At 43.2% G+C, this 23,805-nt stretch overlaps 1 protein-coding gene across 1 annotated transcript in view; it reads left to right on the plus strand.

Annotated features, from left to right (window-relative positions):
- The window catches only part of BARX2 (BARX homeobox 2), a gene marked incomplete at its 3' end in the record, with an annotated part of 67,490 nt that extends 45,107 nt beyond the window's left edge, over positions 1 to 22,383 (plus strand). Inside the window, exons 2-4 of the mRNA XM_084249567.1 lie at positions 7,764 to 8,064; positions 12,755 to 12,839; positions 22,114 to 22,383. Coding sequence (XP_084105693.1) covers positions 7,764 to 8,064; positions 12,755 to 12,839; positions 22,114 to 22,383 — 656 coding nt within the window. The remainder of the gene's footprint in view (positions 1 to 7,763; positions 8,065 to 12,754; positions 12,840 to 22,113) is intronic.
- Positions 22,384 to 23,805: the final 1,422 nt, after the last annotated feature.

The following is a 23,805-nucleotide window of genomic DNA, read 5'->3' on the forward strand; positions in this document are numbered from 1 at the left end:
TTGTCTTTGTACTAAACAACAGCTGCTTTGGGGAGCTTTCCTCAGTGAGTGATTATGAGGTATGGATGAAAGCAGGTGTGGGTGTATGTAGAAAGCAGAATGGCTAGGAGGAGAAAGATGATGCTATTTCTAGTGTATTCTTTGGCTGAAGGAGATGTGGAGTGGTGAAGGCGAGAGGGTGGAGGATGACCACATTTGGGTGGTATGACAGTTGAGGCAGGAAGAGAAGGTCCATAAACCTATGTGCTGGGCTCACTTAATTGATTCCATTTAGCTCCCAGTACACCCTAGGGTTTCAGTGGGTGTCTACAGTTTTGATGATGTTGCAGGTTGGATATGATAAGGCTGAGCTTGTCTCTGCAAAAGAAAGAATCTGAAAAGATGGTATGATGCAATCAACCTACCAGAGTTACACTGATGTCCTCTGCTTATTTTCCAAACTTTCTTCAATTTTCCCAGCCCCCAAAATGTCTTCTCCTCACTTCATCCCTTTCTTTTTCAACCCTATGAATCTTCTTATGTTTTTATGTAACTGAATACTTATTCCAGAAGCCACTTTATGAACATATCATGTGGACTTTGGAATACATTTATTCCATGTTTCTAATGCATGTACACATAACTTATCAAAATTCTCTCTCTCTCTCTCATTGAGGTAAGTAGTGGCTAAGATATGTATCTTTTCTCATCAATTATATAAAGTTAGTTTACATCATTGTATTTGTTTTAGGAATTCAAGTTTCAAACATCAAATGTGTTTTCACACCATGCCCACCACCAAAGCATGGTGAAAGGTTGTTGGTTAAGATATTTGGTCAGCCTGTGAGAGTTAATCTTCTAGAACATTTTTGTCTTGTCTGCAGTTATACAAAGCCATAACCTGTAAAGGGTACATGCATCTCATTAACACTTGCTAGATTAGAAATTTAGTGTATCACAAGGTTTCAAGGCTACTTGGAGCCTCTTTATATTTCCTTTCCTCCCTCTGTCTTTGTCTTTCCCAGACTTACAAATTATTCATAGAAACATATTACTGAGACTTCATGTCTGTTTATCACTTACCCTCAGCTCAGCCTTTCCTCAACCCACTTTCAGTCCCAGAGAGGGCAAATTAATTGCAACCACTCTCTTATCTGTTGTCCCAGCAGTTTTTGGAGGTTGGCTTTGGTTCTGTCTTGTGTTCCACCAACTCTGTCCTTTGCCTGTGACTTTCAGAAGGGCAGTGGACTCGCTAGTTAGTCTGCGAATTTCTTCATACAGGTTGGCAAAGCTGAAGTAATTAATTCTGTGGTCCAGATAACTTTAGGAGGGCTTTGGGCCAGGTTAGCCCTTCCACTGGTTTCCTTTCATTCTTTTGTAGCTGTTTGTCTAGTACATAGTTGTAGGGCATTTGAACATTTGCTCATTTGGCAAAGAGAATCTGGCAGATTCTGGTGTTGCTGCATCTTGCTTTGCATACGAATGCATAGATGATAAGAAGATACATGTACATTGTTCACAAGTAGGTCTGCATTTTTTAAGATTTTATTCACTCATTTATTTATGTTGAAGTAACACTGGTTTACAACACCGTGTAAGTTTCGGGAATACAGTTTTATGCCTTGACAAAGGTATATACCATACCACTCCCATCACCAAAGATCTAGTTACCATCCACCCTCATCCAATCATATGTCTGCTTTCTTGATAAGAAAATCATTCACTTTAATTTGACTCACTCACAGAGCATTAAGCAACTCAGATGAAGGGAGGAAAAGGAACTAACAGTAATTAAATGCCCACTGGGCACTTCTCATGCATTAATGCATTTAATCCTCACAGTAATTTACAAAGGAGAACTATTATTAGCCCTATGTTATTAACAGAGAAATTGAAACTATGAAGGTTTGGGAAAACTACCCAATATTGCTCAGTGATAGAGGTCCTATTCTTTCCACTGCCTCCAACTACCAGACAATTTATAAGAATGTGAACCTGGGGAATAATTTGGTATGGGTGATTTTATGAGCTTTCCCCAGAAAGCTCCGCTGGAGCTTGCCAGTTGTTCTACTGGGTCTCTCTCGGGTTATCTGACCACATCTGTACCCATGTCTTTGTGGGTGTTGCTTGTGTCCCTCTGAAGCTTTCTGCAGATATATAGGCCACACATTCCTGGAACATAAATCAGTCAAGCAGGCAGCTTAGAGATTTTTATCCCCTCAGACCTTTGGCCCTGGCCTGTGTCAACCGGAAATGTGGGTGTGGAGAGTTAGTTTGGGGACTGGTCTGTTCGAAGGATGGGAGAGAAGCCCACAGGAGATGTGTAGGAGCAAAACTGTTCTTTGGGGATTCTGCTGTGGAGTTCAAGTGCAGCTATAACTGGAGGGGACTGGCTTTTGCCTCACTGGAGGACTTATAAGGAGGAAATGTGCTTGGAACATGCAGCCCTGGACTCTGCCTGTGCCTGGCCCAGCATGTCCACATGCACAAGCTGACTGATAGTTTTCAGAATCAGCATGGCTGCAGATTCTGTTGAGGCTTCCAAATATTCCACATCTCCCTGAAATGTTCCTCGGTATCAGCCTACCACTGGCCACAGTTTTCCCAGTCCAAACCAGAGTCTCAAGCGGGCCCAACATGTGGTGGGGAAATATGTGACAGGCACAGTGACAGGCATATGTGTCTACATATGTGACAGGCACAGTTATGTGATAGCCATCCTAGAGCAAAACATCGATTAAGGGGATTGGTTGTAGAAAAACAACTATTAGAAAATGCATTCATTGTGGTCTTGTTTACACTCCTTTTGTCAGCTCAAAATGTGTTTGTTTTACAATGTCTTTGGTTTATTACAGTCATTACTCCCTCTCAGTAGCAGCTAATGTGCTTGAATTTCACAAGTGTATGTAAATGATCCAGGGTAGCAGGGCAGCTGTCTGCAGTCAACATTTTCACATAGTGACAATTCCCAGGAAAAGAGAAAGACATACTTAATACATAGTGTTATACACTATTTGGCTTCTCAATAGTGCCCCCTAATGTATGCATTCATTGGTGATTTTTTTCTCTATTTTTAAAAAAAACTAAATTTGATTTTTAGCCAAAATATAAATACACGGCTGAACTATCTCACGGTGCTTTTGTGAGAATATGAAACGGGGGTGTGGAAGTGCCTTGTAAAGTTAAAACTGTGGGCCGATGCTACTTCGTTGGAAATCAGACCACATAGTAAAACAAGAAAAGACAGCAAGCAGCTGGCTAAAGTATATTTGTCTCACTTTTCTGCTCCCCATGGGTTTGTCTGCACATACCTGACTCCTAATCCAGCCCTGTTTGCTCCTTCTTGGCCATAGAGACACGTCAAGTACCAAAAACTTAACCTAGTGCTTCACTGTAGTTATATTGATTTTAGTGGTGGTCCTTCTGGACCCTCCAAACACTTAGCATCACAGTGGCCTTTGTCTGCCTTTAAGCTCAGAAGACACTCAATTGGGACATGCAATTTGTCACTGAGTTTGCATCAGAACGTTGGGTTAACAATGGACTGTGGTGGAGGATTAGTGCTACTTTGGGGGTGGGAGTGGTGTGGTAACACATTTGAAGAGGTGTCCAAATTCCTGAAGATATAGATTTCGGTGACTCAGATATTGCCTTTAATTACTCTTATATCAGTTTTTGTGGTGGTTTTTATTAATGGAGATTTAGTTTAATCTTTATGGAACTAAGTTGTATAAATCTCTAAAAGCCATTTTAAAAGAACAAAATTGCTTTCAACTTACCAAAGGACAGTGTCAACAAAAGAAGCACCTTTCCCTAAGTGTGTCTATTAGGTTAGTGTAATTCAAATCAAATTTTTACTCATTTATTTTTTTAGAGACTAACAAGTTGGCTTTAAAATTCAAATGGAAAAATAAATAACTGACAATAGCCAAGAAGATTTTGTAAAAAAAAAAAAGGGGGCGGGGAGGGAATATATGTACTGCTAGATAATAAAACTCCCTAGAAATCCACAATAATGAAAGTGGAATGGTCCTGTAATAGGATCGTATCTTAGTACATTAGAACAAAACAGAGTCCAGAAACAGGCACATGTATGCATAATATAACCCATCTACATGTAGGGCTCCATCTGGCCCAGGATATATGGAGAATTATGTTCAAAGACAATAGAACTCTGACCACAGAAGCCTTCACATAAAGACCTTTAGTTTTCTTAGAGGAGTATATTCATGGATTATATACAGTGAAGTCCCTAAAATGTTTTTCAGAAATCTTCTGAACAGTCTGTGCTCTCCCCAGATTTGCAGACTCATGGCAACCTTTGAAAGTGTGTCCCTCTTTCTGATCCTCATGGGGTCCTGGTTTTTGCCTCCTCCTCCCACTTCCACCCCCTTCATGCTGCAGGACCACAGTGGCATTCCCCATTCGTGACCCTTTCCTAAGAGGAAGCCCGGGAGAAGGGTAGTTCTTTTCCCAATTTGACTGCTTGTCTAGAGAGCAGGAGAATCTCAGAAATCTGGTGACCAAAATCCCCCAGTAAATCCTCTGAATTCTGATGAACAAAAGTACCCAACTTCATTTAATTGGGAGCTTAATATATTTTAAAACTAGCATTGTCAATATATGATCTTTGGATTGCTGTCTATCCATTTAGAAAAAAAAGTGAGAATTATATTTTATAAAATAAACACTTAATAACTCTATTTCAGTAGATTAGCATACACTTGACTAGATTTGGAACATATTTATGTTTTTACATGTACATAAGAAGAATTATGGAATTTTATCTGTAAGATTTGGAGTTGATGAAACAGTGAGGGGAGACTTTTACTTTATTTCTGAATGGTTTTGAATTACTTTAAAAATGTGTAATCCTTTGGTAATAAAAGCAAATGGCAATTAAAATACTTACTTTAAAAACATCTTTTTAATTGTTTTGTAAAATTTTGTTATTTTAGTATTTACTTTGAGTTTTAACAAATGTGAAAATTTATATAACCACTACCGCAATCAAAGTACAAATGGTGGGCCTCCCCTGGTGGTGCAGGCGATTGAGCGCAGCACTGTGAAGCTGTCCACAGGCTCTGTAGTGCGGGTTAGATCCCGGCTGGCCGGCGAGGGTCTCACATGGCACAGCAGACCTCTCCTGTCTCACCCGCTGCTCCCTCAGCAGTGTATTCCTTCAGTCTGCCTGTTCTGTTCGTCGCTCTGTCTCTGGGAATCTTCTTACCCTCCCACACATCTGGCCTGTACCCCAGTTCTTGTATAAATAAATAAATCTTTAAAAAATATACAAATGGTCCTCTTACTTACTGTCCCCCAATTCCCTGGGGTAGTTACACCTTTAGATATTTTCTAGGTTCTATGTGGTTTACCTAGTTACTCTCCACTTATATACTGTCATGCTTTGTTTAACACCAGGACACTATGCATTTCTGCATAGTGGTAGTTAAGTGATTTTGTCATCGTGTAAGTGTCATGGAGTACACAAAGCTCCACACCTAGGGTAGATCAGTAGTTCATTGGGGGTCAGATGATGACTGAAATGTGACACATGATTGTATAGCTCTGACAGTTACATTGTAGTCCACATTATAACTGTACCTCAATTTATTTAATCATTTTTCTATTGACACATATGTGGGTTATTTTCCCTTTTTCACTATCATAAACAAGGCTGCTGTGAATATACTTGGACATGAATGTTTACACACACAGGCAAATAGCTCTCAAAGGGTGGAATTTTGTGCCCAGAAATTTGATAGTTATGACTTAGTTTGTCCTTCTAAAAGATTATACTGTTTTTCACTCTCACCAACAATATATGAAGCTCCATTTCCCTATATCCTTGCCAACACTAAATATTACCACACTTCCAAAATACTTTTCAATGTTAGGTTAAAAAAATATTTCACTCTCTTTCTTACAACAGAGAAAACTGAAACTGGCGATTTAAAGACTACTGACAGGTAGATTACTACCCACATTCTGTATTCTTAAGCCTAAATTTCTAGGTTATCAATTAGCCTGGTTCATAAAGACAGACAATTCCTTTTCAAAGAAATGGCAGAGTTAAAGGAGTGAAGTGATTTGAGACAAGAAATATATAAAATTTCACATACTTTTTTCAAGAGGTGGTGTTTTATATACTGGCATTTTATATACTGGCAGGTCTAAAACCACAGACCCAGGTATCTTAATTTTACTGCTATAAAATACTATTCCCAGAAGATTTTTAAATTAAAAAGAATCTACAACATAAAACCTCAAGTGTTAGTGTTGGCTGAGAGGTAAGAGTAGTCATAGCCCTTGATGATTTATTATTTAACAACTTTGTGGTTTCACTGGGCCTTATTGGAAGCAGTCAAAGAACAAGAGAAGTTACCTGTTTTCATAAGTGTGACTGGGGTCCAGAACAGAAGCACAGGATGAATAAGAGGAGAAATGCCAACCCAGTGAAGAGAGAGAGAACACAGATAGCCCCTGGGTGCTTTAGGACGTTGGTCGGCGTAACTCAGAACTACTGGTGTTGGTTGATTCAGTGTTCACCTTGCCTTTGTAATGAGTTGTCAGACTGGGCTGAACCCCAAAGGGCAGCCCCTGAGTCTTCTTTATTTTCATTGGTTATCAAGATGGGCTTGGGATGAGAGGTATTTTTGTGGCACCAATCTATTAGATTTTGAAGGATTCTTGGAAACTATTACATTTACTGACTTTACAGATGACAAAACCAATGTGCAGAGAGAGAAAATGATTTACATAGGTAATGATCATGACATTTTAAACCTGATACTATTCAATAATGACAGGGAAGCACTCTTTTACTTGAACTTTTAAGACATAACAGATTCTTGGACAGAAAAGTACCCTTGCCTTGAGATTCCTAAAGCGGGTGTGGCACATAGTTAGTATGTGTGCACCAGCTCCTCCTCCCCACATGCCAGTGGCAGACATCATTAATCAACTCAGCCTGCTTTCCTCAGTCAGTGTCTAACAGCCTGAGAATCCCCTTTAGCACAGTAATGGAGGCAGCCAGTCACAATGGGCCTGAGTTTTTGTGCAAATTGAAATCTATCTGCTCCCCTCTCCTTAGTGATGTATCCACATGATTCATGATGTGGTGATAATAGCAGAAACCAGAAGAAATTGGTTTGTTTCCTGAATCTGCTTATTCTTAGCTCTGTGATCCTAGGCAAATAACCTATCTGGGACTGTTTCTTTCTCTTGAAATGAAGGAGTTGAATAAAATAATCATTTAGCGTTCTTCCAGCTCTGAAAAATATGATGATTCAAGGTCTATAAACCCCCTCACGAGGAATTTATAATTACAACCATGTCTTTTTTTTTTTTTTTAATAAAGACCATAGTTCTCAGGCACTTTTTAATAAAGACCATAGTTCTCAGGCATCTATTTTGGAGTTTGTAAGTATATCTAGCATTTTTAGACTAGGTCTTTTCATCTATACAGTTTCATTAACCCATACCTCTGAAACCAGAATTAAGGGGTTCAAATGGGAGAAAGAGTGGATAGGTTGACTTGCAGCCAGGACACTCTTCTTGGCGAGGGGGACTGGAATGTTCTCACACAGCCTGGAGAGAGCTGTTGTGTCCTGCCCACCCAGTCATAGCTTTTGAGTTGCCTCTTCATTCCCTACCTTCATTTGCACCTCCTTAGGATGCACAGGCCAGCCAGTCAGACAGGTCTCTGCAAGTGGCCTTCTGAGGGCCCCTGGCCGCCTTCCAACCTGCTCACTGTGTGACCTGCCTCCCTGCTTGTCTTCCAGGCCCCGCTTCCCTTCGGGCCTATCCTCTCCTCTCGGTCATCACCCGGCAGCCCACAGTCATCTCTCATCTGGTCCCTGCCACCCCTGGAATCACCCAGGCATTGTCACGCCACCCGGCCCCAGAGGCTCCTTCTGCTGAGACCCCAGGTGGCGAGGCTCTGGGCAGCAGTGAGTCGGAGACAGAGCAGCCCACCCCCCGGCAGAAGAAGCCCCGCCGGAGCCGCACCATCTTCACCGAGCTGCAGCTCATGGGCCTGGAGAAGAAATTCCAGAAGCAGAAGTACTTGTCCACCCCAGACAGGTGAGGAGTCAGAATGGGGTCTGCCTGAGGTGAAGGCCCTTGAGGAGGGAGCGCCTTGTGATCTTGGTACAAGGGTTATTTTAGAGATGCTTGACATGGGTAGGAATTTATTTCTCGCTCACTTCATCTCAGCCTTGGTTTAACAGAATCCAGCCCACAAGAATTCATCGCAGTCAGCCCCAGGAACTTGCCCATTGCAGAATTTATGCTCCATTCTGGGTCTCTTTGTTTTAACTTAACTACTCCCATGTAATAAGCAAGACAAATCTCAGTAAATGGTTGCCCAGGCTCTCATCTGGCAAGCATGTTTGGTTTTTAAAGCCACTTAAACATGCTGTGGTATAGCAGGGGAGCGGGAGGGAGGGAGTCCAAACAGGGGAGGGAAGAGCAAGAGGGACTATAGTGATGGTTCATGGGTGAATTGGTGGTGGGAGATTTATGGGGATTTATTCATTTATTGCACAAAAATGAATAACAATATAAGAAAAAAATAAATAAACATGCAGTGAGACTGACCTGGAATTGTGGTCCAGGAGCTTCTCCCCACCCTTCCACCCCCAGTGGCTCTGTCTGCTGGCCTGGTGACAGCTGAACTGGGATCCAGGAGCTAGTCCATGTCTCAGTGGATTTGATGTTACTAAGTCACAACCACTTCACTGAGACCAAATGAGAATCCCTTCTTTAAACATATTAGAGATCCAGATGAGGCGAATGTGACCTTTGCTTTAGTTGGAGACTTCAATACCTTTCTTTATTTTAATATCTTTAATTATAAAACACGCAAGTGTGTGTCTTCTCTTGTTCCTTCAGACTCACTCTGGAGATGAATGAGCTCCTAGGAGATCCTGTTTACTGAGATGATGTTCTAGGTCTTTCTTTTCTCCTTTTGCTCGCTGTCTTTCCCTGTCAGGTTTGACTCCAGTCCTAATAAAGAGAAAGGAAAAGAAACTTTTCCTTGGCCTCTCATAAGCCATTTATTTACTAATTGTTTGATGAAAGTTTCAGTGAGAGAAGTGTCTGCAAATCACTGACTTAAAAGAGAATCTTTTACCAAGTCAATAAATTGTGTACCCACCTGCTGTTCGCCAGGCTTCGCCTGTGTGCTGAGCATTGCAGCAGGGGTGATGGTCCAGAAAGTACTAGAAGAGAACCTTATATTACATTAACTGTAGTACAGTGAGCTGGGTATGGGTGCTGGTGTGTTACTGAGTGTGTCAGATGGGATTAGGGAAGGCTTCTCAGAGGAAACAACATTTTACTTGAGCTTTGCTCCAGGAGGACATGGATATGTCACAGAAGGCACAGAAGCATGTTTGCTGGACATGTTGAGGGAACTGCAAGTGGGTGGACATCTCCAGCACAAAGTGTGAATCAGGATGTGGTAGGAGGGGAAGCTGCAGTGGGGCAAACAGCTCGATTCTGGAAGGGACTCGTATGCCTGGCCAAAGAATGTGGACTCTCTAGTTTACATGATGGGTTAGTAGCCATTATGACCTGGAAACAACATGGCCAGCTTTACATTTTAGAATCCTCAATTTAGTGGCACCATAAATGATTGATTTGAGAAGGAAAAGCAGGGAAATCAGTTAGGAGAGTCTAGGGAAGACCTGAATGAAGGTGGAGGCAATGAGAATAGAGATGAGAAAATAATTAAAGAACAGTTTTAGTATGGGATGAGCAGAATCGACATTGGGTTGAGGAAGAGAGAGGAGAGAGAATTCTGTGGTTCCTGGCTGGACCATAGGTAAATAGGGATGCCAGTAGATGAAGTTGCAAGGCAGAGGACAGTGAGTTTGGTGGCGAAAGCATGAGCTCTGCTTTGGACATGAGCATTTGGGGTGTCTTCAGTGGACGATGATTGGAGATTAAGATGGATTGGAGATTAATAGCTAGGGTCTCTGGTATTAAGTTACTGTTTTGATGCCCTCCATCATATAATGGGGGACCCTGATGTCTTTGGGAAACCAGATTGAGTGGGCACCATTATTTATGAATTGCATGGTGGTGCATAAAAAGAGTTTTGATATGTTTAGGTAAAATTTTAGACTTATCTTCTAGAAGTCAGAATTTTTGAACAGAAATACCAGTTCCTAGTAGACTTCCCAGGGCTTCCTGATACCTGCCCAGGCATTTCTCAGGTGACCCAGTCAGGATTGATTCACTTGCCTGGGGAGGACACCATCTGGCTGGCAGGGAGGCTGCTCCTTACCCCACCCTCTCAAATGTCCCTCCCCTCCATACGTGACCAGGGCCATGGGTGCTCCCTTCTCCAGCACTGCTCTCCCTCTTCCTCTGTGTTGTTTGTTTCCTTCGTTTCCTAGGTGACCTTATTTAAGTGAATATGCAGGGAAGTGAGAATTTGTAACGGTGGCAGGTAATGAGAGAAAGCTGATGACAGGGAAGCGTGATTTTGTAGCCAGAGTGAGTCAAGGGCGCATTTTTCCCAAATGAGCTAATGCCATTTGCTAATGCAGCGGCAGAGCTGTGCACTGAATCTTCCACTGACTAATGCACCTGACGGCCTCAGGTGAACTGGCTGAGGAGGCATGCTGGGAGCCCAGGGGGCTCCAGGGGGGAGTGAGAAACCAGAAGGATGCTCTTTCCTCCCACCCTCACTGCCCCCTGGATTCTTAGTTCTAAATGAATGGCTGCTTGGAAGGCAGTGCTCATTTAGTGGCATGGCTAAGTGCTATTTGGCACTGGCTATTTATTAGCTTCAGTCTGTTAATTACTTTCAATATAACTGTCAACTTCCAGTAGCCCTTTTACTGGGACAACCAGATATATGTGAATGCAGATTGAAGGGAGGTTCTGAGTTCCTTTGAAAGAAGACAGCTTTTATTCTTGGAGATGTAAAGCACTCTGCTCTGGGCAAGGAGGTCAGGCAGCTGCATTTGGGAGTGCAATAGTTAGCACCCAGAACCTTCCTTGCTAATACCCATGGTCTTCCTGGTGGTGAAGGTGGCTCAAGACTCCTCTGGTACAGAAAGTTACACTGAGAACTCACACCTGAGATTCTTCATGGCCCAGGCTGTGGCTGCAGGTCTGTGTGACATAATGGACTTTGGTCCACAAAAGACAATCCTCAGAGAGCCCTTCAAAAATGGTGGTCACTGCTCAAGCTGTATCTAGGGTGCTCATCCCAAGTTGCTGCTTTAGCCGTTGACACTGCCTTTAACTAGGGTTGGCCACAGGGAGGCAACTGGTGTTGGTCCTTTGAGTTGATGTTCAGTTCTTATCAACCTGTGTCAACACCCAGTCTCCTGGGGGAAGGTTGGGAGCTTGGTTCCCTTTCTCATTTCATATGCTGCACTCGGGAAATTCGTTGTCATTCCTTGTGATAGAGCATTCCTGCATTTTCTCCACTAAAGCCTGAGCTAGAGCTTCTCTTTGATAGAGCTAATGTGCACAAAAATATGGTGAGCCCCTATGTAAAAGGAGGTATATAAGTCAGAGGTGAGTAGATTTAAATCCTGGCTCCACCTCTTACTCCAGGGATCATCTACTAGAGGACAGCAAAATTATTCTGTACAGAGCTAGACAGTAAATATTTTAGGCTTTGTGAGTCACAGGGTTGCTATCACAACTACTCAATATTGAGGTTGTAGCATTGAAAGCAGCCATAGACAATGTGTTAACAAATGAATGTAAACTTTATTTACAAAGGATTTGGCCACTGTCGCTGAGAGATTCAACTCCCTCTGAGCCTAGGAGCTCTCAGTTTTCAAATGGTAATAATTGTATGTACTTTCAGTGTTGTGAAAGGAACAAATAAGATTGCACATGTCAGGGGCTTAACCTGTAGCCTGGGACGCTGCGGTACTCAGGAAATGGTTGCTGCTTTGCTGGAATTAGTGCCAACTACACACTTCCCAGGAATGGCTTTGACATTCAGGATTTTTCAGAAGCCTACAGAGAAATGCAGAATTGTGGTTAGCAGTGGAATGGAAAGCAGGAGGCGTTGTGGATGTATTGTTTCTTTTGAAATCTGGCATTGTAACACTTTAGGACAGCTACCATGAATGACTCAATCCAGTGAAAAGCATTTTTGAGCCCTTGTTCTCAATTTATAATGTGGTAGGCATTTTTGTTGCTATAAAGGAAGCAGAAGACATACTCTACTCTTGCAGTTGAGTTAGGGAGGCAGAACTAACTCATCTGAAGCAACTAGACACCAGTGGAGAATCTGGAGTCATCTGGTGATGGCCGATCCATGGGAGGGTGTAGTGGAGATAACTCTTGTGAACTGAGGGGCCCTCGAGGTTCACCCACAGGAGGTGGGACTTGAGTTGGCTCCAGACTGATAAGTGGGATTCTTGGAAGGGAAATACAGCTTTACCCTTCCTTCTCAGTTTGGATATGAGGTCAGAATGTTACAGGATCAAAGAAAAGGCTCTATCAAGTCAGAAAAAGGACTTTGCAGTGAAGGCTCAGAAATTATTTTCAGGACCAATGTAGAGTAAATATTTTCTGAGTGAGGCCCTACAAGCCCTGGGGTGTGGGCATCATTTTCTTAGCTACTTGGTGTTCCATCCATTGGTTTCTTGGGAGGAAAGCAAAGTTCTTTGGGGAAGAATCGGTTTAATGGGGGGAGATCTGTGCTTTGGTAGCACTGTCTGGAGCTAGCCAGCAGGACCCCATCTTTCTCCGGCTTACCCTTTTCCTCATCCTTCCTTTATATGCCTTCTAGGTTGGACTTGGCCCAGTCTCTGGGACTCACTCAACTGCAGGTGAAGACTTGGTATCAGAACCGTAGGATGAAATGGAAGAAAATGGTAAGAAAGAAGAGAGTGAATTTAATCATATGCCCACCATAATGGGAAAAATTCTTACTACGGGGCTGGTAAGAAGGCAAGATGGACCATTTGGTGGTTTAGGCTCCAGAGACTGAAAAGCCTTTGAAGAAGCTGACTGGGAGGGAGGCCCCTTAAATAGTCAGATAAGCCATTCCTCCTGACCTGCATTTCCAAAGCTGAAGGATATTCTTTTTTCACAGTTTACTTAAAAATAAAGGGAAAAGAAAGCCCACAAGCTTTTCAGTTAGTTTTAACCCCACCTGCTAGCCTTTTCAAAGAACTTCCTTACCCGCCCACCAGGAGCTAAGAATAGAAGACAGGGCTCTTTGTTGGTAATGGCATATAGAGCACATCTGCTCTTGTGGCTATGTGTCTCCTCAAATGCGGTGAGTCTCCAATTTTATTGGGCATCAGAGTAACCTGGGTGGCAAGTATAAAGGCTGAACCCTAGGCCTCTCCCAGAATCCTGACTTCGTGTGTCGGGACAGTGCTGGGCACCTGGTTCCTCTAATGCACGTGGCATAGTGACAGTGGAGGGCCTAGCCCCGGTGCCTGGCTAATGAGTCATCCCATCTTTGGTTTTTACATGAACTTTATTGGAATAAACATCTTTACATTGTGAGGAACTCAATTTCATACTAGTTTACCTATTTTTAAAAAAGCACTCTTAAACCCAAATTTTCCACAGTAACTAAGTGTTTCATTTCCAGTTTTGTAAAGCACAGGGGACAAGGCCAAAGTTCAGAGAAAAAGGGACGAGAGGGGGATAGAGAAAAGTCCTGCTCTATTCTTTAGAGACCCGGTACTCCTGGCTTCCTACCTGGATCTTTCTCTCATGTGTCCTGAACTTTTTTTTTTTAATTAATTAATTTATTTATACAAGCACTGGGTACAGTCAGAAGTGTGGGAGGGTGAGAGAATTCACCAGACCAGAGGGGAGAGCAGACCAGGCTGACGGATGAAGTACACTGCTGAGGGGAGCAGTGGGCGGCAGGAGAGGTCTGCGCGCCATGTGCCCGGGGGCTGCGGATCGAACCTGTGCTGCAGAGGCTGCGGGCAGCTTCACAACTCAGCGCTCAACAGCTGCACCACTGGGGAGGCCCATCATATGTCCTGAACTTTATTGGCCCCTTTTTCCCTCATATGGATGAGGTGGTCCAGGCCTGACTGGATGACATTCTAATTCAATAAACCCTCTGGTCACAAGCATATTTCCAGGTGTTTCCAGGCTTGAATATGATATTTTCCACAAGCACAAAATAACTAACCCCACCTGCTAGGCTTTTCACCTGCTTAGCTCCTGGGTGTTCTTTTTCTTTTCTTTAAAGATGTATTTATTTATTTATACAAGCACTGGGGTACAGTCAGAAGCACAGGAGGGTGAGAGAACTCACCAGAGCCAGAGGGGGAGGAGAACAGGCAGACTGACGAAAAACACTGCTGAGGGGAGCAGCAGGAGGCAGGTGAGGTCTGCGCGCCATGTGGGACCCTCGCCAGGGGCCGGGGATCAAACCGGCGCTGCAGAGGCTGCGGGCAGCCTCGTAACCCAGCGCTCAACCGCTGAGCCACCGGGGAGGCCCTTCTTTTTCTTTCTTAAAATTGATTTACTATTGGTTCTCAATGCTATATAAGTTTCACACCTCGATAAATGTATAAACCACACCACCACCAAAGTTCTAGTACCAGTCACTTCTTTCAAATTGACTCCTCTACCCACCTTCCCAACCCCTGTACCCTCAACTTTGTATTTTTGTCCCATCATGGTTTTTCTTAAAACTTTAGTTCTTGCTGTTGCCTGCTAACAATGTGGAAAATAAACCACAATGGGGAAAAACAATTTAAAACCAATAAGACAGCATCCATTAGATTCCCAGAAAGTAATTCCTGGGCAAATTTCATGGTTTACTCTTGGGAATTTGGCCCCGGGATGGGAGACTTTTCAGATGGAGGTAGCTTGACTTATGAGATCCTCTCTATGTGAGGCAGAGATGCCAGTCGTGTGAACCAACACACAGATATTGTATGCATGAACAAAAATGTATTTAGTGTCTCTGTGAACCAGCTCTTGACCTAGGAACTACAGGAAGTAAACAAAGAAAATATAATCCTGTCTTCATAGAATTTTTGATCTCGTTGGGGAATTGAGGCCCAGGAAGCAGCTAGAGAACACATTGTGATTAAGTGCTGGTGGTTGTTCATTACAGATTTTTAAGCCCATAGTTGTTCAGAAGAGAGTATTGGGAAAGGTGGGAGAAGTTGATATGGAGGGATAATTGGAATTCAGTTAACACAGACAGCCATTTCAAAACCTCCAGAATGCTAAGACACACATGAAACTGGCTGCAGAAGCCTTTTGGGGGAACTGATCTCTTAAAGAATCAGATTTGGGAGTGAGAAACTCTGGGCTGTGTTCCCAAGCTTGCCCCTCCCTGGCTGATTTTGGGCAAGTCCCTTCACTGCTTTCTGGTGCAAGTTCCACCACCCACCTCCTTCCTCGTCAATCATCGTCATCAAAATCAATGTCTCCCGAAAGGCAGGGGTATTGTTTAAATTGGTTATCAGCGATCTTCTCATGAGTCAGATGATTAAGGAATTGACAGCCTGCCACCTCTGTCAGCACCGCCCAGTGCCTGTGGGACAACGCGTGTGCCGGTGCCTCTGACGTCACTTGTTTTTCACAAGCTGCTGTGCTGCCGGCACAATTGTGGGCTGGTTATTGATGGTTATCAATGTCATTTAAAGCAAAATGGAGGTAAAATAACTGAGCAGATTGAACCTCGGAGAGCATTCCCCAGGCCAACCACATTCAGGTCCTTCTAAGGGAGCGCGGGCACCAGCTCTTGTTCATTTTAGCAGCCATTTATTTATTTATCTATTTTTTTAATTTTTTTAAAGATTTATTTATTTATACACGAACTGGGGTACAGGCCAGATGTGCGGGAGGGTCAGAGGATTCACTAGAGACTGAGCGGGGAACAGAACAGGCAGACTGACTGAAATGCACTGCTGGGGGGAGCAGCGGGCATGACAGGAGATGTCTGCTGTACCATGTGGGGCCCTCGCTGGCCGGCCGGGATGGAACCCCTGCTGCAGAGGCTGTGGACAGCGTCACAGCGCAACGCTTAATCACCTACGCCACCAGGGGAGGCCCAGCCATTTATTTATTGATCACTTACTTTCGCCAGGCATTGGAGATGCGAAGACAAGATATGAACCCATCCATTTAAAAATAACATTTAGTAAAGGTACTTTGTCAGGTGGAGGAGGACACAGACCTATAGACTAGCAATTGTACACAGTAATCGCAATGAGGTCAGTGGTGATTTATTTACAGGGCTCAGGATCAGTCAAGGGGTCACTTCACAGGGAAGGTTTTGGTGTGTGAGTGGAAGTGCGTCACGGGCAGAAGGAAAGGGGCACTGGCAGTGCTTCAGAACAGCCAGAGCCCGAAGGTGAGTGATGCTGTTCAGCTGTGGGTCTGGATCCTGCCTTTCCCAGGACAGCGAGGTATTGTCGGGGTGCGGATTGCTTCATATATTGTGCTGGTAAAACTCTTTCAAGGCTATCTCTTTAGGTAATGGGGAGGAAAAGAAAAAGATAATTGGGTAATAAAGATGTCTCAAGGCTAGTAACCTAATTGGAACTGGAAAAAGATTAGCACTTGATTCTCAGAGTTATTCACACGACTGCCAAGGACAGGGCTGCCAAAACCAAGATAGCATCTCTGACTAGTTTTTACCGGTCAGCATTTGTAACCTATAGCGGGTTGGGTAAATTTAATCTTGCACATTAGATGGGACACTCACCCTCTATTCCATTTCTGTTTGGCTCTAGTTCCAGTCGGAGCCACAGTGTTTTGCAACAGGCTCATTATTTGGTGGTCTTTTTCAGCTCTAAATTGCAATTCCTGTTTGGGGAGGGGCCCCCCACCCTCACCCCATCACAGAATCGGGTGGGCCACATACCACGCGTCATAAACATCTTTCGCGCTGAAAATCTCCAGATAGTCAACAATTCTGTGAAATTGTTACCACTTGCTATCTGTGTGATCTCAGGCAGGTTACTTAACCTCTGTGTGCCTGTTTCCTCATCAGTCAATGCCTACTATATACCGTATAAGGCTGTGGTATTAACTGAGTGAATCCCTGTAAAACTTGGAAGAGTACATGCTGTCCTGCAGGGAGTCAAGAAATGTCAGCTGCTCTTCTTCTTCTTATCATTTTATTACAAAAAATAGTCATTATTTTTATTCATACACACAAAATTCATGTCTCCAGAGAACCCAGACTTTGGAGGCTAGGGAAGATAAACTTAACATGAATTCTGCAGGTTTCTGAGACTCTGAACTTTTCTTGCAGTGAAGAACAGTCCAGGGTATTTGGTCTTTCTCATTCTCCACATGCCAGCCTTTCCCCAGTCAGTGCCATGGCATTTCAGGCCTCGCTTGGGAGACAGTGGGCCGCGTCACGTTTAGGCCAAGAAAGTCTACTAACCAGTGAGTGGGGAAGGAAGTCACTTGGACAATCTGAACTTGCTTCTTAGTTTCACGGAAACAGTGGTCTGTGGCCTTCACTATTCCACTGTGCTGCACATAAATAGAGAAAGGAAGAATACAAGTCCCCCTGTGAAGGAGTCGATGACCTGGGGTCTGCTGGGAGATTGGGTAGTTGCAGATAAATATTGAAATCAGAAATCACGGCTACACATTGTAGATATCCTCGCACATCCTTCCCAGTGGAAACCTGCTAAGAGTGCTAGAATGGTCAGGGGTTTTGCATTCAAATCTATGCTCTGCCCTTGAAATGCAAGGTCCCTTCACCCTTTGGCCATACAAATCACTTCTGCCTGCTCAGTGTCTTCTCTGAAAAGTGGGGGAGGCAGAAGATTCCTTCCTGCACTAGCATTCCACGCTGCAGTCCAGCTCCCCCCCACCCCCCAGTCTCTCACCAAAGCACCGAGGGAAGGAAGCAAAGCCTTGCATTGATATCCTCAGCAACAGGATATCTGAATATCTACTTTTAGAGTTGCCAGGAAGGTCATAGCAGGCATGGCTAATAAAGGTAAATAGTGCCATAGTGTTTTCCAAATGGCATGTGACGTTGCCTACAATGGGTTACCTGACCTTTCTAGACCAAATGGCTAAACTGACTCTAGGACTTATTGGGGAGGAGGGGTCGTGGGAGAAGGGCCACGGGGTGCATGAGAATGTGCAGCTCCTGGTGTGGGGTGGTGGTGAGATAATTGCATGTCTCAGGTGTGCTGGGAGGCAGGAGGCCAGAGGTCGAATGCGGAAGGCAGCCAAGAAAGTAGTTGTCTTCTAATTATTGCTTGTGCTGGAATGTTTTATTCCATTTAGAAAATGGTCTGACTGTTTTGATTTTTCTTCATGCAGTAGGAAAACAGCCAGGTGGGGTCTATCCAAGCTGTGTGGGTGGTGTTCTCTAATTGCTGGGCTGGACTTTTTTTTTTTTTTTTTTTTTTGCCAATTAGGTGGCTTCCTTAGACCTGCCCTTTTATAACTTGATTACTACATGGGGCAAATTAATTTTGTATAACCTCTTTCATACCTAGTGCAGCTGCTTTCAACATGTAAATTTTATCTTGGCACATTTGGGTGCTTTCAACAGCCTGTGCTCAAAATCAGATCCTGACTTATGTGAAAAGGAATATAGGGACATCTTCTCCCTAGAGGTGGATTCTGTCAGCATCTGTACCGTGTGAAAGTTCCCCTTCATAGCTTTGTGTTAGCTGTTTGGGTGGTAAGGACAGTGACTGAGCAGATTGAAAGATAAAAGGAGGTAAATATTTGAAAACTTTTGTTTTCTTCAAACCACACACAAAAGGTAACTCAAGATTATAGATCTAAGCGTAAAAGCTAAAACTAGAAAACTGTTAGATAAAAAATAAAAGAACTGGATTAGGCAAAACCTTCTTAAATATGACACCAAAAGCACAAGCAACAAAACAAAAAAATAAATTGGACTACATCAAAATTGAAAATTTTTGTGCTGTGAAGGACATCAGTAAGGAAGTAAAAAGGCAGCAAACAGAATGGAAGAACATATTTGCAAATTTCATATCTGATAAGGGACTTGTATCAGAATATATAGAGAAATCTTACAACTCAGTAATATAAAGACAACCAGATTAATAAACGGGCCTTATTTTAGGATTTATCTTCAAAGATCAATAGCTGACCCATAAGCACAGGAGAAGATGCTTGACTTTATTAGTCATCAGGGGAAGGCAAATCAAAAACACAATGAGACAACATTTTACACACATCAGGATGGATAGGATAAAAATTCATAATAACAAGTGCTGGCGAGGCTGTGAGGAAGTGGAACCTCTTGTGTGGCTGATTGGAATGTAGGATGATATAGCTGCTTTGGAGAACAAACTGGAAGTTCCTTAAAATATTAAACATAGGGCCTCCCTGGTGACGCAAGGGGTTAAGACGCAACCTATGAAGCTATCCACAGCCACTGCAGCATGAGTTCAATCCCTGGCCAGAGAGTTACACACATGGTGCAGCAGACCTCTCCTGACTTGCCCGCTGTTCCTCTCAGCAGTGTATTTCAGTCAATCTGCCTGTTCTGATCCCCACTCTGTCTCTGGTGAATCTTCTCACCCCCCACACCTCTGGCCTGTACTCCAGTTCTTATATGCATAAATAAATAAATCTTTAAAAAAATATTACACATAGAATTTTCACTTCTGGGCAGGTATCTAAAGGAAATGAAAGCAGGGACTTGAACAGATATTTGTACACCCATGCTCATAGCAGCATGATTCACAATAGCCAAAACAGGGACATAAACCAACTGATGAATGGATAAATAGAATGTGGTATGTCCATACAATGCATATTATTTGGCATTAATGAGGAATGAAATATGATGCATGCTGCAATATGAATAACCTTGAAAACATCATATGATGAGACGCAAGTCACGTGGTTGCCTAGGGTTGTGGGGGGAGGGGTTTAGGAGAAATGGGTGTGGTTGCTAATGGGTATGGTGTTTTTTGAGGGGGAGTGATGAAATGTTCTAAAATTAGATTCTAGTGAGAGTACACAATTCTGTGACTACTAAAAATCATTAAGTTGAATATTACACATGGAGAGATATATGGTATGTAAACCAGAGCTCAACAAAGCTGTTTTTTCTTTAAAAGAACTTACGGCTTATGAAGTTATAATATTCTTACAGGTCAGCACCAGGATCTTCTAGCTGCTCTTAAAGGAAAGATGTCATCGGTAAATATTTAGTGACTATTGACTTCATAGAAAGATAGTTGGAGATTAGATGCTTGGGTACAGGATGGGAGTAGCTGGGTAGTTAGGTATGCAAGCAACAAAAAACATGCCACTCCTAATTATCTGTGCTAATCCAACTCTCCCTGAAGCCCTTCTTACTAGCTGCCCAGAAAATCAACATTATCAAGCAGGGTTCAGTGCCAACACAGGAAGGAGGTCTATTATACTCCAAAATAACATGTAAACAGTCAAAAAAAATTATGCCTGACTAACTCGCAGTATCCTTTTGTGGGTAACAAATTAGGATGGTACATGTGCAACTCCTTTAAAATCAGCAAATGCCGTCTGGAGTACTGTTGTTCTGCTGTTTTCTCCAACTCTATGGAAAGGCTTGTTGGGAAAGCTTAGTCCATTTGATGACAGTTGTTGGATGCCTGCTATGTGCACAGAGTAGGAGGGGCAGGGAGGTAGACATGCAGTGACAGTCACTTATGCAATACACTCTGGTGGGGAGTGTATAGGGCACTCAGAGGGCATGTGGTGAAAAGCATTCAACTTAGACATGGAAGATCAGGAAAGGCTCCTAGCACTGTCTAAGCTAGTTAATGAGGTGAGGAGGGTGGGAGGCAGATTCAGGGCAGAGATCTGCTGTTCTGGCATTTTCATAAACACTATCTGTTGGTCACCCTCACCATCACCCTGTTGGATAAGGTATTATTATTATTATTATTATTTTAAAAGATTTATTTATTTTTATACAAGAGCTGGGGTACAGGCCAGAGGCGCAGGAGGGTGAGAGGATTCACCAGAGACAGAGCGGGGAGCAAAACAAGCAGACAGAGCAGTGGGCGAGACACGAGAGGTGTGCCGTGCCATGTGAGAATCTCCCTGGCCGGCCGGGAATCGAACCTGCACTGCAGAGGCTGCAGACAGCTTCACAGCGCTGTGCTCAACCCACTGCGCCACCAGGGAGACCCGAGATAAGGTATTATTATCTCCATTTCACAGATTAGGAAACTGAGGCTCAGTCTTTAAAGGACTTTCCCAAGACAAAGCATATAGACAGCAAACAATTTAATCTATTCTGCATTCAAAGCTAGAACACTTTTCACTGCTCTGCTACTTCTTTAAACAATGCAAGATTATATGTTTTATATCACCTCTTTTATGAGTAGAGAAATACTTATACATAATCATTGTTGAAAATTAGAAATATGGAAACAACATAAAGAAAAACATTTAAAGTGTTTCCTTGATTCTGATACTGCAAGCAGGGTGGTGTATAGTTGTTTTGTCTCCAAATTGGATTGTGCTGGCTGATCACCTGTTTTTTATGAAAATGTTAATATTTCCCATGTCATTGAACATTCTCCTATGCGATCATCATAATGGTTATACACCATTCTCTCTTTGAGATGTAGTATAATTATCATATGGTAAAAATTTTAGGGTATTTTCCCTCCAATTTCGGCTGTTATAACCAATTTTGTGATGAACATTTTTGCAGATCAATCTTTATCTCAGCCTTTGATGCGTTCCTCAGGTTTAATTATTTGAAGTGGAATATCTGTGTCAAATGGCATGCAGGTTTTAAGACTTGTGCTTTGAATCCTCAGATTGCCTTGTTAAAAGGTTAACCAATTACACTTTCACACTGGAGTATGTTTATTTTCCTGCTTGCTACTTTGAACTTGTTAGTTCAATAAATGTCACCTTACTGCCTTCATTGGTAATCTCTTCAATGTTCATTTCTTTCCTTATTTTTAAAACATGTTTATGATCATTTTATTTAATGACAAAATATGTGATGTGAACTAAGTGTGCATTGCACATTTGAAAAATGCTTCTTTGCAGACTGAAGGCGAAAGGCTGAGAAAGCTTTTTGCTAAACTCTGTGACCTCGCTGCTGAGAAGGTGATTTTGATGCTGTTTGGTTGTGAAAGTGGAGGGAGGGAATCATTTCTTAAATTTAATAACCATTTTTCACCCCCTTAGGTTCTCAAAGGTGGACAGGAAGCACCCACAAAACCCAAAGGTCGCCCCAAGAAGAACTCCATCCCCACATCAGAGGAGATTGAAGCTGAAGAGAAGATGAACAGTCAGGCCCAGAGCCAGGAGCACCATGAGCCCTGCCAGGGACAGGAGGAGCTCTGTGACGCCCAGGAACCCAAAGCGCCTGATGTCCCCTTAGAGGCAGCTGAGCCCGCAGGCCAGTCCCCAGAGCTGCCCATAGCCTCTTCTTCGGAACCCCCACCATCAAGCTAAAATAAAACTCTTTGGGGGGAAAAGGGAAGATGGGAAGAAGGGGAAGAGACAAGGCAGGGAGAATAGGGAAAGAATAACTTCCAAATGCTGAGTAAACTGGGGAGAAGAGAACAAATTGTCCCCCTCCCTCCCACAGTTCTCAGTGGCATTTTCACTGCAAGCATTTGAAGACTTGCTTGCCTTAGGCCTTTCTCTGCTTTAGCCACAGGGATGCCCTTGATTAAGGGAGACAGTGCCTTGGAACTGCCTGCTCCAGCTGGGGTGACAACTTGGGGGCTGGGTACCAGAGGCCTGCCCACATTGCAAGCCCCGCCTTGGTGTGCAATGGGGGGCATGCTTGCTTGCTCCCTGCCAGCGCCCCCCCGGGCAGCCAATCATCAAAGCAAAGAGATATGGAGGTGCATGGGCAGCAAGCCCAGGTTCCTTGCTGATTCAGCACTTATTTCTGTAGTTCTTAAAAGAGAATTTATTGTTTTTGGTTGTTGCTTTTTTGTGGGGGAGGGAGGGTTGGTGAGGGTGGGCACAAAGGAGCTGGGGAAAGGGAGTTCCGAGTTATTAGCATTGTTTCTGAATAAAGTTTGTTTGTTTGAAGACACGTGTGCCTTTGTACCCATTCTAAGATGGTCAGGTGATCCAAGAACTGATAAGTTCTTGCTTATCAGTTTTCTTGCTTCATTAAATTGCCACCCTTGAGGCTGCAATTCAGGTATGTTAAGATAACTTTTATTTTTTAATTAAAAATAAATCTTTCAAAAGGATGGGGTGTTCTGTGTCTTCTGGGGAGTGTATTTAGCCCTTCCTGTGTATGTCCTTTGGAAAGGGAGAGCCAATCATCTCCCAAGCTAGAAAAGAGAAGACTGGCCTGGCCACCTGTATCCTAATGCCGAGGGCAAATGGAAGCTGCAGAGATGGCTGGGGAGAGAAGGGGCCAGGGTATCTGCCGCTCTGCCTCGCGACCGCCCACTTCCTTCTGCCAGCAGCTCCACACTGGCCTTCCAACTTTAAAAACTGTTTTACTTTGAAAATAAAAAGAAAAAAAAATAATAAACTGTTTTACTTTGAAAAAGAGACAATAAATGTATATGCTTTAAAAATCAAAATATACGAAAAGAAATCTTACTTTCACATCCCCTCCCATCTTCCCCTGCATTCCCTATAAGTAACCCTTTTTACTGGCCTCTTGTTAGTCTTCTTTATTAAGGATCCATTTGGATGATGGGCTCTGCAACTTTCAGCAAAAGACTACTGCACTACTTGGCTAGACACGCTGTTCCGCGATTTTAAATTTTAAATGATGTCCCCCTGATTTAATAAGACCAGGAAAGAGGTTGAGCCCAGACTTTCTAAAGTGAGAGCTTGACTCTGTTTCTTGTCTGATGGACGTGCAGAAAGGCCCAGAAACCCGTTCCCACAGGGCCTGCC

Source organism: Talpa europaea (assembly GCF_964194135.1).
Source record: "Talpa europaea genome assembly, chromosome: 12".
NCBI classification, from domain to species: Eukaryota; Metazoa; Chordata; class Mammalia; order Eulipotyphla; family Talpidae; genus Talpa; species Talpa europaea.